The sequence below is a fragment of the Callospermophilus lateralis genome, chromosome 17, assembly GCF_048772815.1.
Source record: "Callospermophilus lateralis isolate mCalLat2 chromosome 17, mCalLat2.hap1, whole genome shotgun sequence".
Lineage (NCBI taxonomy): Eukaryota > Metazoa > Chordata > Mammalia > Rodentia > Sciuridae > Callospermophilus > Callospermophilus lateralis.
The window spans coordinates 8222004-8242318 of NC_135321.1; the positions used below are offsets into that span (position 1 = coordinate 8222004).

At 35.0% G+C, this 20315-nt stretch overlaps 1 protein-coding gene across 1 annotated transcript in view; it reads right to left on the reverse strand.

Moving 5' to 3' along the window:
- Positions 1-20315, reverse strand: part of Ccdc102b (coiled-coil domain containing 102B) — a 192285-nt gene that overhangs the window by 76478 nt on the left and 95492 nt on the right. Inside the window, 1 exon segment of the mRNA XM_076837329.2 lies at positions 19582-19791. Coding sequence (XP_076693444.2) covers positions 19582-19791 — 210 coding nt within the window.

Here is a 20315-nt window from a genome sequence, read left to right on the forward strand (position 1 = left end):
AGTCCCACAGTGGCCAAATGCAGGCTGGAGGCTGGAGGAAATGTAGCTGTTCAATGCAAGAATCCGGAGACTCAGAAGAAGAGGGATCAATGATGCCACCCGACACTAGGGCCAAAGGACTAAACATTCCCTGAAGAGTCACTGATCAGTCTTCTTTGGAAGAGTGCAGGAGCAGGAGTCTGGCATCCTCAGGACAGCAGCAATCAAGAACTCGATCAAAGTGCTCCCTCCTTTTCTATTTCCTGAAATAAAGAGTATTTGTATTAGTTCTTCTTTAAAAGTCTTGTAGAACTTGGCTGTGAATCATCCAGTCCTGGGCTTTTCTTAGTTTGTAGACTTTTGATGGCATCTTCTATTTTGTCACTTGAAATTGATCTGTTAAAATTGTGTATATCATCCTGATTCAATTTGGGCAAATATATGACTCTAGAAATTTGTCAATGCTTTTGATATTTTCTATTTTATTGGAATACAAGTTTTCAAAATAATTTCTATTTATCTTCTGTATTTCTGTAGTGTCTGTTGTGATATTTCCTTTTTCATCCCATATGTTAGTAATTTGAATTTTCTCTCTCTTTCTCTTTGTTAGTGTGGCTAAGGGTCTGTCAATTTTATTTTTTTCAAAGAAGTAACTTCTTGTTCTGTCAATTTTTTCGATTCTTTCGTTTCAATTTCATTGATTTCAGCTCTGAATTTAATTATTACCTGTCTTCTGCTGCTTTTGGTGTTGATTTGTTCTTTTTCTAGGGCTTTGAGATGTAATGTTAAGTCATTTATTTGTTGACTTTTTCTTCTTTTAAGGAATGAACTCCATGCAATGAACTTTCCTCTTAGAACTACTTTCATAGTGTCCCATCGATTTCAATATGTTATATCTGCGCTCTCATTCAACTCTAAAAATTTTTTAATCTCCTCCTCGATGTCTTCTGCAACCCATTGTTCATTCAGTAGCATATTATTTGAGGTTAGAGTTAGGTGTATAAAGATATGAATTGGTGTGAATATACTTTGTATATAACCAGAGATATGAAAACTTGTGCTCTATATGTGTAATAAGAATTGTAATGCATTCCTCTGTCATATATAAATAAAAAATAAATATTTTTTTAAAAAAAGAAAACATGTGGGAGTTAGCATGGTGGGCCCAGTTTATAGAATTATCTCCTTAAACTCATGTTCCCATAGCTCACATCTGTTACCTATCAAAAATATCTGAATTAGAAAGCTATGAGATCAGAGCTGAATTTCAGGAAATTTAATCCTATAGTCTCAGGTAGTCTGACTTGAATATGAGAAACCCTAGAGGGGAAAGATATCAATTAGAGCACTATTTCCAACAACCCAAGTAATGTATTATGAAGACACGGACCAGAGCAAGGCAGCAGAAGAGGATGTGGCAGAGATTACAAAAAAATATAAAATTGTTTTACATTAAATATAGGTACTCCATATATTCTTTATATATTCCTAGGTGTCTCTCTCTCTCTCTCTCTCTCTCTCTCTCTCTCTCTCTCTCTCTCTCACACACACACACACACACACACACACACGTGTGTGAAAAATATTTTGGAAAAAAAAACATTTTATTTTGAAAGTTAAAAAAAAAAAAAGAACTCACTTAAGAATCAAGCTGTCATCTGCTGCTGCTTCCTTGTTCTTTCTCCTTTTCTTCCACACAGGCTCCCAACCTACTGGATGATGCTGGTAATATTTAAGATGGGTCTCTGCCTCGGTTTGCTGCCCCCCATACTAATCATGCCTAGAAACATCCTGAGACACCCAGAAGCCTCCTAATCTTAGGCATCTCCTAATTCAGTCAAGTTGACAATTCATATTAATCAAGGTCATCCTACTCTGCAAAAGCACACTAGAACTTTTTATTCCTAACTGCAATTTTATAGCCATTGATCAGTCTTTCCCATCCCTCCCTTCCCACCAGTTATTTGTTAGATAATTGGGTAAACAAATGATAGTAGATGCTATCTGAATTTACATGAAATTTCTTATATCTAAGAACATATTGTGCATCTTTTATAAAATTATGTCATATATTTTTCTTGAGTTCTTTGTGGATTATATCTTGCTAACACATGTGAAATAAGTAATGAGAAAGATTGCAATAGTTGAAAACTCACACTGCCCTTACATCACAGAAAAAAAAAACTGCAACATTTTTACATCAGTTTGAAAACACCTTCATATATATTTCCTTTACAACTATTAAAACTAAAAACTGGCTTAAAATGGCTTTTCCTTAAAATGGATTACATGTTGTTTGGTAAAAAAGTAGATAAGACAAATATAATAATAAATAATGAAAGCAGAATTTTTCATATGTACAGGTCAGGCTAATAAGTAGTGACTCACTGAGATATAAAGATGAGATAGAAAACATTAAAACTCAATTCCCTGGAGAAAAGGATACATCAAAGTTTTTAAATTTTTTAATCCAAACAACAACATACTAATTATGATAGGCTCACAAGGGTAAAAAATACACCAGTTATATCCACCCCAATTGTGCCAAATAAACAGTTTCTTTGTGAGAAATTAAATTAATTTTATCTGGCATAGGTAGGATAATTAATTTTAACTGGCTTAAGGTAAAATTATTTTTGAAATACAGACTCAGCCAGTTAATTATTTGCCCATATGCTCCCAATCCCTGCACCTGCCTCACCTCGGCCTGGCAGGCTTCTCAAATTCCCCTGATTCTTTGGACTCTGCCAAGGACAATACCACCGGCAGCCACCACCACCTTGCCTCCAGAAAAGAGAACCAGATTGTCAAATGTGGGTACAGCAAGATGGAAAATATATTTTATTAGTGACATCTATTTAAATATAACTCTAAGGTATATTATAAATTTGTAAAAATATATTATTTGAAATTATCAGTCACAAAAATACATGTTCCAATCACTGCCCTCACTGAACTTACACACACACACACACACACACACACACACACACACACACAGAGATATGCACACATTTAATAATCCCAAGTTAGAAATAGCCATCTACCTTTTCCATAATAAAGAAGTGCCGGGTGTGGTGACACACCCCTGTAATTCCAGCAGTTCAGGAGGCTGAGACAGGAAGATCTTGAGTTCAAAGCCAGCCTCAGCAACTTAATAGGACCCTAAGTAACTTAGTGAGACCCTGTCTCAAATAAAAGCTCAGTGGTAGTAGTTAAGCACCCCTGAGTTCAATCCCTGGTACCAAAAAAAAAAAAAAAAAAAAAAAAAAAAAAAAAGAAAGAAAAATAAAAGAAGAAATAAAAAGAGAAAAGAAACTAAAGTTATTTACATTTTTCACAAAAGATGTTATAATGTATTTTGAGAACACTGATTTTTTTTTTTCTGATTTTTGTACACCGAAAAACTACCTATGTGTTTGTTTTTAAATATACACACTTTTGGGTCCCAAATTTATATGTCTACTAATTCTAAATTTTTATTATATAAAATACCCTATCTGGTAGAGATAAAAAGAAAATCCAGATTTAAGAAATGCCCTGTGGGAGATAAGGAATCAGATAAAGCACTTGTCTCTAAATTCCATTTGTTTTCTTCACCCTGTAAATTTTGCTGGACATACATGTGGTAATCTGATTTTAGCATGATGGAATAAGAAGTGAATTTGAAACAGCAATGTGGTCTATAATCAGTCTTTAACTTTACTGACTTCCTATTCACTTTGTATATAAGTAGAACCATCACCACAAAATCTTTTTTAAAAAGACTATGTAATAGAATTTTAAATCAAAGTTGGTTAAAAAGCAAAGAGATGATTTTTGCTTGTTACTGAGATATTGATGCTTTTTCTGCTCTGATTTCCTATCATTTAGAGAGAAATTGAGAGGCTGCCAAATGCTACAGGGATTTAAATACCATTAAATTAAGCATAATAAAATGATAGGGAAACAGAAAGCGATGGCCAGTAGCAGAGAAATATTAAATGAAAAATCTCTCAATTATGTCAACAACCATATTAAGTTTAACTGTGTGAATTAAAAAGAAATAAATCCAGCAATTGGAAAGGGTATTCTCAACTGTATCAGAAGCAAACAGCCATTTTATTAAAAATAAACTGAAATTCAAGGAAATATTACACTGCCTTCATGAACCCAATTTAGTGCTATTTTTTAAACTCAGTAGCTAAATTTTGGATAGTACAATGGAATCATGGGATTTGGTAGTAGAAGGTATTTCAGCTATTTAAAGCAAGCTATTCTTTTAAAAATTATGAACACAGTGTATCACTTGGCCAAAAGTACTCAAATATTCAGCCCAAACCCAGAATAAGAGCATCTTCCTTTCATATTTCAATAAGTCCAATGTTCTTGTGACGTGTGAGTTGAACCACAAGTTAACCAGTAGCTCTTCCACTGTATACTAAAACAACCAAGACAATGTTAGAAAAGGACCTACATTAACAACACATTGAAGACACTGCCAGCACATGCAGGTATATAGTTTAGGTCAGTGGCTCTCAGGTGTTCATTGGCATCAGGTTCCACCTGTAGAGCTTGTTAAAATACAGTCTACCTACAAACCTGGAGTTTCTGATAGAGGAGGTCTGAGACAGGGCATTTGCTGCTACTACTAATGTAAGCTTCACATTTTGAGAACATCTGGACTAGATAGTAAGTCAAAAGGATTGGACAGAACATAAATGTTTTGATGTACATTTTTTATATGTAATTGTATCTTTTATATCTAAAATACTGTCTAAAATAGTACTTATGGAGTGGTGTTTTACAGATTATCAAAAAACTTTAATAAAATTTTCTTTTTAATAGGTTTATCAGGTGCTTTTCTGTAACCTAGGACTGACACCATGTACAACTAATTTAACTTGTAGAAGTTCTCTCCAGATTCAAATTGCAAAATTAATCAAGTAGCTGAATGATGTGAATAAATTAAGAAAAATGCTTTGTGCATGCAAAGAAAAAAGTAGTGATTTTGGTATGTATCATACTGTTGTTCTTAAAAAGATTTACAAAATATTTTTTGGGGTTCAGTAATAGCTCTGCTTTTTTTTTTTTTTTTTTGGTGGGGGGGAAAGAGGAGGGGAGTACCAAGGATTGAACTTGGGGGCATTTGGCCACTGAGCCACATCATCAGTCCTATTTGTATTTTCTTTACAGCCAGGGTCTCACTGAGTTTCTTAGCACCTTGTCATTGCTGAGGCTGGATTTGAACTAGGGATCCTCTTGCCTCAGCCTCCCACGCTATGGGGATTATAGGCCTGTGCCACCATACCCAGTAATAACTCTGACAATACCAAATGGTATTGATTGGGTTGATAATATTAAGTAGACTTACACTGAAATTTAGCTCCCAGAACTAATTTTCATTTCTCTATTCCAACCTCTCAAATTCTTTCCCCATTTGGTTCTAATACAATTCTTATCCCTGGTTCACAATACATTAAGGGATTCTAAGGAAGCTACAGCAGCTCCAAACAATGTAATTTGGATACAGACCCAGCGCTGCCTTCTGAATTGCTTCTGAAACATGTAGAGTCTTCTAGAGTGGAACCAGCCTTGCATTTTTGTTTCATTTCTAGGCAGAAAGAGTAGACTTCCTATAAATACTTCTCAGGACCACATGCTTCTTAAGAAGCCATACATCTGTGAGCCTTCAGCATATGCACCTATGTCTGTTGCACTAGAAGCTCTCTCGTGACCCCTGGTCTTCCTGCTTTCCTTAGGTCATTCCTAAAGCTTTGTAAATTTAGGAAGTAATATAAAATTAAATTGTTCTATCTGGGCATGATGGCACATACCTGCACTCTCAGTGACTCAGGAAGATGACACAGGAGGATCACAAGTTCAAGGTCAGCTTTAGCAATTGAATGAGACCCACAGCAACTTAGCAAGACCCTGTCTAAAAATAAAGACTAAAAAGGCCTGGGGTTGTAGCTCAGTAGTAAAGCACAATTCAGTCCACAATGACTGATGATGATGAATGAAGATGATAAATAAAATTACATCCTACTTTCATGTTTTAATAGGCCTTACTACCATGAGGAAATCAACCTTAGCCAAATTCATTTAATACTAATCGATGCTCACACCATTCTGCCACACTACCTAAAAATTCTAAGAAGGTTCTGTACATTTTGCACACTAACTGGTTTTCATTAAAATTTAACCATTTTCCTATTTTTATATAAAAAATTTATACAAAGTAATCTATTTACCTGCATCACCCCTCCCCAAAATAATTTTTATCTGAGTTTTTTCCAATTAAGTCTTATTTAAAAAGAAAGATAAAGTGAATGCCAAGTATCACAAAGTAACTGAAGAAGCTGCTGAGGTTCAGAAGCTACTTAAGTCCCTGGAGATGCACTGTTACTGCCCCTATATTCAGCTAGCCCTGTCTTATTTTCAGGCTATCATGGTACTTATCACCATCAAAAATGAAGCTGAACACCTGCACATAGCTGGAAGGCCTTGACTTCTGTGGGTTGACTTATGAACTGACTTCACAACCTCTGAACTAACCAACAACCATTTTTTAAAATATACTGCATTCTAATAAACTTGGAATGAGAGTTTTTTCAGCCACATTCTATATCTACTGAAAAGAAATGGTGGCATCACTTTAGTGACAAAATAACGTGAGGTTCCTTCATATCTAACATAGTCTCCCAAAGTATATGTTTTTACCTTTTGAACAAAAATATGTTAAAGCATGACCTGGAGAAACTGGCTCTACATCATTGGGCAATCATGTCTAGTAAGGAATAATTCACATTTAATTTAGATATTTATTTAACATTTGGGAAGGAAGGCATATTGATGGAAATAACTATTCTGAGAAGAAAAGAGTTTAAACTTTTATTTAAAAGTTTACAAAAACAGATCCTATAATGTATTAATTGCTTAATTGCTCTATTTTTCTTTTGTTACACTTTCCTTTACTTTTTGTTTCCTTTATTCCTTCTCATTTCTTCCCTCCTTCCTCCACTTGTTTTCTTTCTTTCTCCTCTTCTCTTTAGTCATTCTTTGTTTGTTTTCTGCCATGTGAAAATTTATCTTTGGTGCCACATAGATGGGGTAAAAGCAATCTGTTCAAATTAGTCACTGTGGAGATTCTAGTGCATACAATTTACTTATTTATTTACTTGTGGTACTGGGGATTCAACCAAGAGGGCATCTTACCACTGAATCACATTCCCAGCCCTCTTTACTTTTTATGTTAAAATAGGGTCCCACTAAGTTATTGAGGCCTTCATTAAGACGCAGAGGATGGCCTCAAACTTGCAGTCCTCCTGCCTCAGTTTCTCAAGTTGCTGGGATTACAGGTATGCACCACCTCACTCAGTTCTATTCCAGTGTGAGCAACCATGAACCATCAATCATTACCTAACATGTAATGATTGCCAACTACAGCAGCCATATTACAAATCTGATCTAGATAAATACATACAGGTCCATTTAAACAAAACTAACATATTGAAGAGTAGTATACAAACACACAACTCAGTAAATTTAAGTGAAACCCAATGATGTGAATTTTATATGTACAACTATGTATCGCATTCCATGTTAAATCACTGCATGCTATAGCAATTTTAATAGATATAATTATTTGAACTTAATAAGGAGCAAAACCTATCACACTGATTTCTGTCACAGTAAGTTGTGATTATCATAATACCAGATGCTGTATCTTTAAAAAGTCAGAGGAAAATATATTTTTTAAAGGCAATGTCATTTATACAAAAATTCCAGCTAAATCATGAGGTGGCCTAAGTAAACAGAAAGCATACAGAGGCTTTGGAGATATTTATCCAGTTTTTTCTAAGACAAATAATGTATGCCACAGGATGCCAGCAAAATATGGCAAAGTAGGTAGCTTCAAGCGTATAAAAATTAAGGGAAGTAGGTGCAATCAACTGTGTTGGAATTCTGGAACACAGTCACAGGTTTCCAGAGTCAAGGAATCACTGCATCCAGAAAAAAACAACTTGAATCTCTGTGGCATCTTTTCTTGTCCTTTAATGCTCAACATTACCCGATCCAAAGTCAGACAACACAAGGAAATAAATCTACCTCTAACATACTTTATGAATGATGTAAAGATCCTAAACACAATAGTTGCAAAAAAAATTTAGCAACATCTTGAAAGAATTTTACATTATGAGTGAATATGATACATCCAAGAATGCCAGGGTGGTAAGAAAATCAATCACATTAAATACATCAGGGCTGAAGATGTAGCTCACTGGTAGAGAGTGTGCCGGGTTTGCACAGGGTCCTGGGTTCACTCACAGCACTGCAGAACAAAACAAAACAGAAAAAAACACCTACCAGAGAACACCACATTAATAGAATTAAGGTGAAAAAATACATCATCATCTCAGTTGATGCAAAAAAGCATTGGACAAAGTCCAACACCCTAAGGAGAGAAAAGAAAATCCTCAATAAACTAGAAAAAAGGTTGGGAGGAATTTTCTCAACATAGTGAGCAACATATGAAAACCCACAGCTGACCTAATAATCCACAGTGGAGCCTTAAAGCTGTCTCCCTGAGACAGCTGGCTTCCACCTCTGCTGTCCAACAGTGATGGCAGATTTTAGCCAGAGACACCAGGAAAGAAAACACCCAAACTGCAAAGGCTGAAGTAAAACTATCCCTACTCACTGATAAAGATCTTATATATGGAAAACACCAAGAACAACAACTGAAAACCAACAAAAGACCATTAAAAATATCTTATTGATAAACAAATCCAGCAAAGTTGTAGGGAACCAGGTGAACACATGTAAATTACTTATCCTTCTATGCCTGAGCAAAGAACCATCCAAAAATTAATTAAAAAACAAATCCTATTTCCAGTACCATCCTAAAAAATAAATTATGTGGAAATAAATTTAAACAAGGCAGTGAAAATTTATACACTGAAAATGATAATCCATTGCTAAAATAAGTGGAAGTGACATCCCATATTCACAGGTAAGAACACTTAATATTGTTAAACCATCAGTACTCCCCAAAGTACTCTGCATCTTCAGTGCAGTCCCTATCAAAATCCCACCAGTCTTTGTTTGCAAAAGTGACAATGCTGATCCTCAGATTCACATTAATATTTTTGTTTCATAAAATTTATTTTTTATTTTCTATTTTTAATTGCTTTTATTTTTAAATACATGACAGTGGAATGCATCACAATTCTTATTACACATATAGAACACAATTTTTCATATCTCTGCATATAAAGTATGTTCACATCAATTATGTCTTCATACATGTACTTTGGATAATGATGTCTATCACATTCCACCATTATTGCTAACCCCCTGCCCCTTCCCTTCCCCTCCCACCCCTCTGCCCTATCTAGAGTTTATCTATTCCGCCCATGCTCCCTCTCCCAACCCATGACTCCCAACTATGAGTCAGTCACCTTATACCTATAGGATATATAAAGAACTCAAAAATCTAAACACCAAAAAAAAAAAAAAATAACCCAATCAATAAATGGGCCAAGAACATGAACAGAGAGTTCTCAGAAGAGGATATTCAATCAATCAACAAATACATGAAAAAATGTTCATCATCACTAGCAATTAGAGAAATGTAAATCAAAACTACTCTAAGATACCATCTTACTCCTGTCAGAATGGCAGCTATTACGAAGAAAAACAACAATAAGTGTTGGCAAGGATGTGGGGAAAAAGGCACACTCATATACTGCTGGTGGGACTGCAAGCTGGTGCAGCCAATATGGAAAGCAGTATGGAAAATCCTTGTAAAACTGGGAATGGCACCACCATTTGACCCAGCTATCCCTCTCTTTGATCTATACCCAAAGGACTTAAAAACAATATACTACAGGGACACAGCCACATCAATGTTTATAGCAGCACAATTCACAATAAGCTAAACTGTGGAACCAAACTAAATGCCCTTCAGTAGATGAATAGATTAAAAAATGTGGCATATATACACAATGGAATGTTACTCAGCAATAAAAGAGAATAAAATAATGGCATTTGCAGGTAAATGGATGCAGTTGGAGAAGATAATGCTAAGTGAAGTTAGCCAATCCCCCCCTCCAAAAAAAAAAAAAAAAAAAACCAAATGGCAAATGTTTTCACGTTAATTTTTAACAGGGCTGGATTTCCAAAATGATACTGAAAACAGAAGAGCAAAAACTGGAAAATTTAACACTTCCTGATTTCAAAACTTTCAACAAATGAATAACAATCTAAAAAGTGTAGGTACTCACAGAAAAATACATATGCCAACATAATGGAATTGCATCCAGAAATAATCCTATCCATCTATGGGCAAATTGTTTTTTAAAAGATGCCAAGATCATTTGAAGGCAGAAAGAATAAACTGTACAAAAATTGGTGCTGAGGCAACAGAATATCCACATGCAAAATAATAGCTATAGTGCAATCTCACACCATATGCAAAAATTAACTAAAGTGGATCAATGATCTAAATATAACAGGAAAAAATGCAGAGGTCTTGGAAGAGAACATAGGGATAAATCTTGGATTCAGCAATGGATTCTTAGATAAGAAAACACAAACAATGAAAGGAAAAAATAGATTGGGATTCATCAAAATGCAAAACAGCATTCACTGAAAGACACTACTGAGAAAGTAAAAATATAGCATAAAACTGGGAGGAAATGTTCACAAGTCATATATCTTACCATAGCTTGGTGTTCAGAATATATGAAGAATTCATTTAATTCAACAGAAAAACTACAAACCGCCCAATACACACAAAGTGTTTAAGTGTAATTTCTGCATAGAAGGTGTACAAATGCCAATATGCAAGCAAAAGTGGGCTTAATGCCATTAGTGGTGACTGCCAGGGCTGGGAGGAGGAGCAGGTCCATACAGCTCCCTGGGGGGTTCCTTTTGGAGCAATAAACATGCTTTTTGAATTAGGTAGAGGTGGTGGTTACTCAATGTGAAAGTAGTTAATGTCACTAATTTTTCAGTTTAAAATAATTAATTTTATGTTCTGTGATTTCAATTGAGTAAAAAGTCAAAAATAATAAATGGTTCAGGTCGGTTCAAATTGCTTGGGTTTTTATTAATGTAGTTTTAATTTAAAAAATTAAAACAAAACTTTTGTGACTACAGTTTTATGACCTCTTAACTTGAAATGTAAATATTTTTCTTATCCTTTAAATCAAAAAATCAATTTTATGCAAATTACTAATCATGCTTTAATAAATAGTGGGTTATTGCTAGTCTAGTATGCTAGTCATATCAAAAGCAGAAAGACATCATTTTGTACTTGAATGTAATAATTTATATTGTGAAATTTCATGAAATTATAAAACAAAATATGAATGATTAAAATGTCAAAAATTGCATTTTAAATTGATATGGGACACCATATCATTTGTCTGGTACACATAGAAATTTTAAAGGATAATATGAGACTCCAATAATATTAAAGATTTATAGCATTTGCCTTGTTATGCAAATAAATGGGAGATGTAGGAATTAAAGATTAAGATATATATTCACATTTATGTAATGAAAATGGAAGTATAAATGCATGAATGGACTTATCCACTTGACACATTTATAAGCATATGACAAACACTGCAGTAGGGACTGAGTTTTAATATTAAACATTTTACAAAACAAAATAAATGTATTTGAAGCCAAAGTTACTGAACAAAGTAAATATAATGTCATTCCTTGAATCTGGAACCATCAGTAGCACATCAATTAGGAACTGATTTGACAGGCTTTCAACTTTTAAATTAATTCATCATTTTCCTTAGACACATCAATTACTGCCCTGCTGCATTAGCTTTCTGAAAGTGACCCATTATGTGACCTAAATGAAGGGATTCAGTAGCTGAGTTCATCTAAGAAAACAAGCTTCCAAATCATTTCATGAGAGGCACGTTGACTAGTTCACAGAGTTTTACCCACAAGAATACTGACCATTTTTTCCCAATAACTTCTCATTTAAAAATAATATAATTCGCAATAGAAGGGAAAGAGTGTATGCATCAACAGAAGAATTATGGTATCATAAATGCAAGAGATAGAGTTCTACATTGAATAAAGCAAATCAGCATTTGTCATAGATATCATATCAAAAATAACTAACGGCTGAGAGTTGCAATTCTACTGATCTGCATTACCCAAACCTTGGGACTTGTCTTGATAAATATTAGGTCATGCATTTTGGTTATTATGTCTTCTTCTCTCTAGTGGTCACAAAACCCACTGGTTATTTTCTTTCTTCTGATTTGTCTTCTCACAGTTATTCTCTGTCCTGGAAGCTCAAAGTGAATAACCGGAAGAAAATGAGGGTAAGAGTGTAAGACTCTAGGATCTGAGCAGCCAAAGACCCAAGATTCTTTTTTCCTTGCCCCACACCCTGGGAAAAATGGTTGGCTTTAACTCCAGGATTACCATTTGTTCTTGAAACTCCCTTTTGTCTATGCCTGTCCACTCTGTTAGCTTTGGGTATCCATTCATACTGACTTCTAGAGCCCGTTTTCCTCTCAAAGCAAATCTATGAAAAGCCGTTCAACTTCTTCTTCCAGTATTATGATCCAGGTACCACTTTATGGCTGGCCTTATACTACAAATTCCTTCATTCCTTGGCTGTTTTTAAAGCCTACTGTGAGAAAGAAAGTGTGTAAAATGGAAGTGCTGCTGACCCTGCTGAGGTGCACCTGGCTCTGTCACACATGGTCCCTCTTGGCCCGTCCCAGGCATTCAATGTTATCAACTTCTGGTCTTGAACAGGGGTTCTGTAGCTATATCTCACACAGATTTCCGCTCCAGACCTCTCTGCATACCTCTCATGAATGAAAAATATTTTCCACATATTTAAAAGCTTATGATTTTTTAAAAATGCAACAGGAAATTATATGGCCTAACTTATATTAATATATTCACAATCTTGACATTTACAAAAAAATATTTGCCCATCCCTAGTCCAAAGTAACACTCCCTAAGGGTTTGTTGATATGTTACTATATAAAGGGTTATTAAACAAATATCAAATAATTATCAAGAAAAATTATGAGGGGCTGGAGTTGTAGCTCAGTGGTAGAGTGCTTGTCTCACACGTGAGGCACTGGGTTCAATTCCTAACACCACATAAAAATAAGTAAATAAAATAAAGTTCCATCAACAACTAAAAATTTTTTAATTAAAAAAAAGAAAAAAAAAATTATGAGCGACTTTGAGATGCTCAATATAGATTTCTTGTAATTGTGTCTAATAAATTCCTCCAGGTAGTATTTGCTGATTTTATATAGCCCAGGAACTTTGAATATCTTTATGCTTTATTGTATACAATATATAGATAATCCATAGCAATGCAAATTAATCTCATCCATACACTTGCAGGGGATTTTTTTCTGACATCTTACCTTACTACATACTATCAAAGAGTCAATTTTTCATCTGTTAAGCACTTTTTTCTTTCAGCATCCTTTTATGCCTCAATTTCTAATATTTACAATCTCCTTTGAACTGATTCAGATAACTTAATGATTCCTTTGTCAAGTAATGAGTTAAGTAAAATAACTGACATGTTCATTTTATGTTTGTATAATATTATAAGTTAATCTTTAAAATACATTTATTCTATTATATAGACATGCTATTGTACCAACATAATAAATATGTATTATAATCATAGCATAGAAATTCAAAAAACAAGAGCTAAAAAATAGCATTAGTAGTTTCTTTTCACACCACAATGTGACATGTACACACCATTTTCTATATTGCTACAATTTTTGATATACTTAAACTTTTTAGTCACTTGGATCTTAAACGAAAGGTAAGAACATTTTCTAAAAGAGAGTTTAGATTATTAAGTTCAGATTTTATGAAATATACTGAAAAATTTTTAAATACTAAATCTTATCAACTATTCCAATAGGATTATTTTTGTATATTCATAAGTATAGGTAGATTTCTGAAATATTTTGCATGAAATTAATATTTTAATAATCATGCATCACCAACATAATTTCCTAATGCCTGTGCATCCAAAGTTTCAAGTATACCCAATTGTTTTCTATTTAAAATATACACCTTGATTTACTAATGTTTTTATAAAGTTAGTTCTCCAACATTCTTATTATCATTTAAAATGAGGGCTCTGAGGCGGATTCAAGATTGCAGGCTAAAGGGAGGCTGCATTCTGTGTCATTCGAGAACTAGGATTCAAGTAGTGGGAATACTGTTTCTTTGCAAGTGATAAAGGACTTCCAACAGCTGCTCCCATACAGGACACCTGGCCACTACCCATGCTCAGGAACTCCAGCTTCCATCCTGTGTGGACCCCCATTTACCAATGTGGGATTTCCCCTAGTCACCTCCATCTTGGGACTCTACAGCTGCCATAGTCCTCTACACATGGTAGCCTGCCTAAACCTAGGGACATCATACAGGATCTGGAAGCAACCATCAGCCACAACACTGCACACCACAGAGCTGCATCTCTGAACACATGGCTCAACGCCACAGCCTAGCCCCACCCGACCCAACATCCTATCACTGAAAGCAGCTGTTTTCATCTTGGGACACCTTTGTTACCATCTTTAGTTGGGTCAACTCCCTGTTTGGAACACTGGGTGGACAGATACCAAGTTGGGGAACTCCCCCCCACTCCCTGGCAGCCACTAATTCCATGCAGTGACTGCCCAATATAAAACAGCTCTCCATGACAGGTGTGCAGCACCCAGAGCTCATCCCACAAGATCTCCAGAGAGAAAGGTTCCTGATTGGGAACTAGAAAAGGAGAGCATGAGTGAGATACAGTTTAGAGACTAAATTAGAGACCAGGAATTATGAGGTCCACAGTGATATAGAGATAAGACCAAGCACCCATATCACAGAAGCAGGCTCCACAGAAGGTCTCTGTGGTACAGTCTCCCATCAGGGACTACAAGTAATATACCTCACCTCCAGGAGCCATACCCCTGAGACCAACCCTCCCACCCTAATAACGTTCATAATTCTGAGGGTGGAGATACCAGGAAACAACAGACAACCCCACCTATTGCATATGAAGGGAAGCTGGAAAGATACTTATATCCAACCAAAACAATCCTTGTATCTTCCTTCGAGATATCTCTCTCTCTCCCTCTCTCTCTCTCTCTCTCTCTCTCTCTCTCTCCCCCCCCTCCCTCCCTCTCCTCCCACCCTCATATCCCCAACATTTGTGAAACCAAGTACTTTTCATGAATAGGGTACTACTGGGAAGTCTGAATAGTATATTACAGTGGTGTTGTATATTCTTTTATCTCCTATTTTTACATTATTTACTTTTCTTAATATTTATGTTTCTTTGTTTTTTGTACTCTACTGTCTTCCCACTTGTCTCCCCAAATCACTTTCTGTCTCTTCTTTTGTTACTCACCAACTTCTTTAGATTCTTCTTTCATGCTTTCTAAGATCTAATAACTCTATATCCTCACCTTCTACCCCCTCACCATCTCATCCTACACCTCACCCCCAGTTCTCTGTCCACCATCAAAAACTGTAGAACTTTTTGTAAACATATTTATATTATATATAATAATTAAACTTACCATTTCTGTATATTGTGACAAAACCCTAAATGTCTAATATTGTCACAATGGCCATACTATACAGGTTTAATGCAACTCCAATCAAAATCTCAATAACATTGCTCATAGAAATAGAAAAAGCAGTCATGAAATTCATCTGGAAAACAAAGAGACCCAGAATAGCTAGTTATCCTGAGCAAGAAGAGTGAAGCAGGTAGCATCACTATACCAGACCTTAAACTTAATAAGAATTCTATAGCACAAGAAATAAAATCAAGAATCAACAAATGGGATGAATTCAAAATAAAAAGCTTCTTCTCAGCAAAATAAACAATCGGTGAGGTGAACAGAGAGCCTACAGAATGGGAGCAAATTTTTACCACACATACATGAGACAGAGCACTAATCCCTAGGATATATAAAGAACTCAAAAACCTTAACACCAAAAATACAAATAACCCAATCAATAAATGGGCCATGGAACTGAACAAATATTTCTCAGAAGATGATATATAATCAATCAACAAATACAATCAGTCAACAAATATATGAAAAAATGTTCAACATCTCTAGCAATTAGAGAAATGCAAACCAAAACTACTTTTTCATCTGACTCCAGTCAGAAAGGCAGCTATTAAGAATAGAAACAACAATAAATGTTGGCGTGGATGTGGAAAGAAAGGCAGACTCACACATTGCTGGTGGGATTGCAAATTGGTGTAATCAATATGGAAAGCAGCATGGAGATTCCTTGGAAAACTGGAAATGAAACCACCATTTGACCCAGCTATCCCACTCCTCAGTTTATACCCAAAGGACTTAAAAACAGCATACTATAGTAATATAGCCACATCAATGTTTATAGCAACACAATTCACAATAGCCAAATTGTGGAACCAACCTAGATGTCCTTCAGTAGATGAATAGATAAAGAAATGTGGTATATATACATGATGGACTATTGCTCAGCATTAAAAGAGAATAAAATCATGGCATTTTTCATGTAAATGGAAGGAGCTAAAGAATAGTATACTAAGTGAAGTAAGCCAATCCCCAAAAAACAAACACCAAATGTTTTCTCTGATATGAGGATGCTAATCCATAATGGGGATGGGGAGGAGAGCATGGGAGGAACTGAGGAACTTTAGATAGGGCAAAGGGGAGGGACGGGAAGAAATGGGGAAGGGGGATAGAAAACCTGGTGGAATGAGGTGGACATCTTTACCCCAAGTACATTTATAAAGATACGAATGGTGTGACTCTACTTTATATACAACCAGAGACATGAAAATTTGTGCTCTATATGGGTACTATAAATTGAAATGTGTTCTTCTGTCATATACAACAAATTACAATAAATAAATAAATTTTTAAAAATAAATAAATAAAATGAGGGCTGTATTCTGAGAAGAGTATTCAATACTGCCTCCAAAGTTCTCTTGTCTGAGTCATTGTTCTCTGATGCCTCACTACTACTACTTTCACTGACAACAGAATAGTATCACTATTTCCAATATCCACAAGGAATCAAAAGATGCAAAGATTTTTCTACAAAAAAATATAGTGGTGGTTTATGCTTTAAAATTAATTACTGCTAGAATGATGATTTCCCAATATGAAAAGTTCTTTGTGCCACTATTTTTTGTAAATTGTAGAAGATTGAAAAAATAGAAAATTACTCAAAGATAGTTTATTAAAGCAATTACCAAATGGACATGAAAGAGATAATATCACATGAAGAATAATATTTGTTTTTAATTAGTAGTTCAATTTAAAATTGAGAGGCATTTTTAAAACAGTAGTATGTTTTCTAAAACATTGACATTTTTAAAACATTTCCTGTAACACTAAACTAAATTTAAAAAGTAAAAAAAAAACAGGGTGAAATATGCTTTTTGAATTATTATGGATATATAAAAATTTTATTGAACATTAAGATTAATAAAACTCAAAGATTTTTAAAAATTCATTGATATGAAGATTTCGGGTTTGGGGTTTTTTTTTTTTTTTTTTGGTGCTGGGGATTGAACCCAGGGCCTTGTGCATGTGAGGCAAGCACTCTACAAACTCTATCATCATCCCTGATATGGAGATTTCTATAAGAAGCAAGTAGTTTCAGTTTCAGTCAGCCACAGACATTCAGCAAGTGTGAGTAGATGTAAATGTCATGTGGTAAGAAACCTCATATATTTTTGAGAGAGCAATAATTGTGTGATGTTTACTGTAGTGTTCCTCCCCTGCCAGCACTCACTTGTGTAGAACATTCATACACACATATAGACACGGTACTCATGTACATGAGTCTACACATAAGCCTCATGTGGTCCACACTCACATACAGGGATGTATAGAGAAGAAACAGATATGATGTTCCTACTCATGATTGATTGGTAGGTAGGTAGGTAGGTAGGTAGGCAGATAGATAGATAGATAGATAGATAGAGCGAGCAAGCCATCCTATTGTGCTGATGTTAAAACTACAGTCTGGCTTTGTTTTACAACTGAATCTACATTATTCCCTGGACTTTGGTATGTTTTTGGAGAATTCTGATTTATTTAACATTTCAGGACATATAAATATTGATATTTTGGACTTCCACGAGGCACCAAGGCTTTTGACCAGCGACTGCTACATGAAAAGTAATTCTTTTGGTTCCTCTTTTGGTTCTTTTGCAGTAAGTCTGAATTCTTAATGAAGAGAGTTAAATTCACCAAAACTCTCTGTTACCATCACCATAATATAAACTTAAGCAATTGTACAGTCTTTTAAATGATGAGCACACCCACTGATTTGGAAGGTCTGAGTCTTCTAAAATACTCACAGTCACCAACTTCCGCCTGGTTTGAAAGAACTATATTGGTTCCAAAGAGTGCAGATCTGGCTACAGTGGGTCTTTATGAAAGAACACATCACCTATGACTGCTCCTAAGAGTCCCTGTTAACCCTCATATTTCTTAACTGGCACATTTCATGTTGTGACATTTCTGCATAACTAGAAATATGTCACAATTAGACACAATTAAATAGAATGTATTTCTTCTTCATCTATGTTTCAGTTAGACTTCATTCTTAGCAATAAACACAATGAGTCATTGATTATCAATTATGTATGTGTGTCCCTATGTAAACTCCAAACTCATGCTGCAGAGGGACAGTGATCCATTCATCTTCCCATTATCCCTCTAGAGCAGTTGCTGACACAGAAAATACATGAACAAATGCTTGTCCTCTTTCAATGAATCAAATAGGAAGACAAATTTGGATAACGAAACCACATTCTATAAATGATAAAATATTGTGTGATTTTAGAAGTAGAAATCTGCAAAATAATTCTCTATAGATTTATTAGTTATATGTATTTCAGAATGTCACATGCCATTAAGATGGTTCATGAGTCTGTATCATACAAACTAATGATCACTGACTACGACATTTGGCTTTAAAAATTTGTATTGTCAAGTCATGAAATACTAATGCAATTTAATACTATATTTGCAATACATCCTTAAAATCATAAAAGAACTGAACAGTTACATCAAATTAAATTTTTCTGGTCACTTTGCTCTTAGAGTTTGTATGAGTATGAATTAGTTATATAAATCAAAAACATGAACTTATACATTCACTTTTCAAACTGTTAAAAATACTGAGTGAAAAATAGATTTGAACATTAACATTCTATAGATGTTTTAATAGGAAAAAATAGAAGTAGTATGTATTTGGTAGCAAACTGATAGTCAATGACACAGATTTTTAACTATAGTTCTGTCACTGAAAGTACATTTAAACATCTGTAAATTATTTATCAAAAAGAAGGACTTGTTATTTCTTAACATCTTCATCCAAAATTCGTCACAGTGTTTCATCTGAATATTACTGCTATCTATCAAAATGAGGAAAAGTTCAAGCTATCATTTATTAGAGGGCAAAATGGGAAGTTAAGACTTAGCGTGGACTGGTAAAGGCAGCAGGTGCGCAGGCGTCAGAGGGGAGCACAGGGTGAGGGAATAGGTGCTTCCCCGAGCTCCCTACCTTGTTCTTTTCCTGTAGTTCACTGTAGGATGTCTTGAAATCAGGACCTTGAAAGCTTTCACTTAATCTGCTTTTCCTGTCCAGGAGCTTTTCCATTTCTTTCACCTGGACCTTTAGCCTTCTATTTTCTCTCTCCAATCCTTGTTTTTCAGTTTCTAGTAACTCTCTCTTGTCCCATTCCAATGTATTTTCAGCCTGTATTCTCTCTAGCTAAACACAGAGAACACAAAGAAGCAGCATGTGACACATGTAATTGTCAAAAGAGCACAAAGAAGCAGCATGTGATGGACAGCAATGTCCATCTCTCTCTCTCTCTCTCTCTCTCTCTCTCTCTCTCTCTCACACACACACACACACACACACACACACACACACACAATGTTCAGGACATGTTCATTTAAGGAACTTTAAAAAGAAAATTCTACTTGTTTGAAAACTTGAGTAAAATACAAAAGTCCTGGACTAAAGCCCTATGTAAACATTCCTATCATCTTGTCTCATGTTACTAACTTTGGACCTTATTTGTCTATTAAACGTATCAAGGGAAAAACACAAACTGTTGACTTTTTGCCCGAAATTCCCATTCCCAATGATGGAATTCATCATCACTGGGCAGGCCCTATAAGAAATGCTTAAAGTTCAACATCTGGAAATGAAAAGATGATAACTACCATCATAAAATCATATTAAAAAATACTCATTGGCAAAGTGGATACAAAAGAAGGAGAAGAATC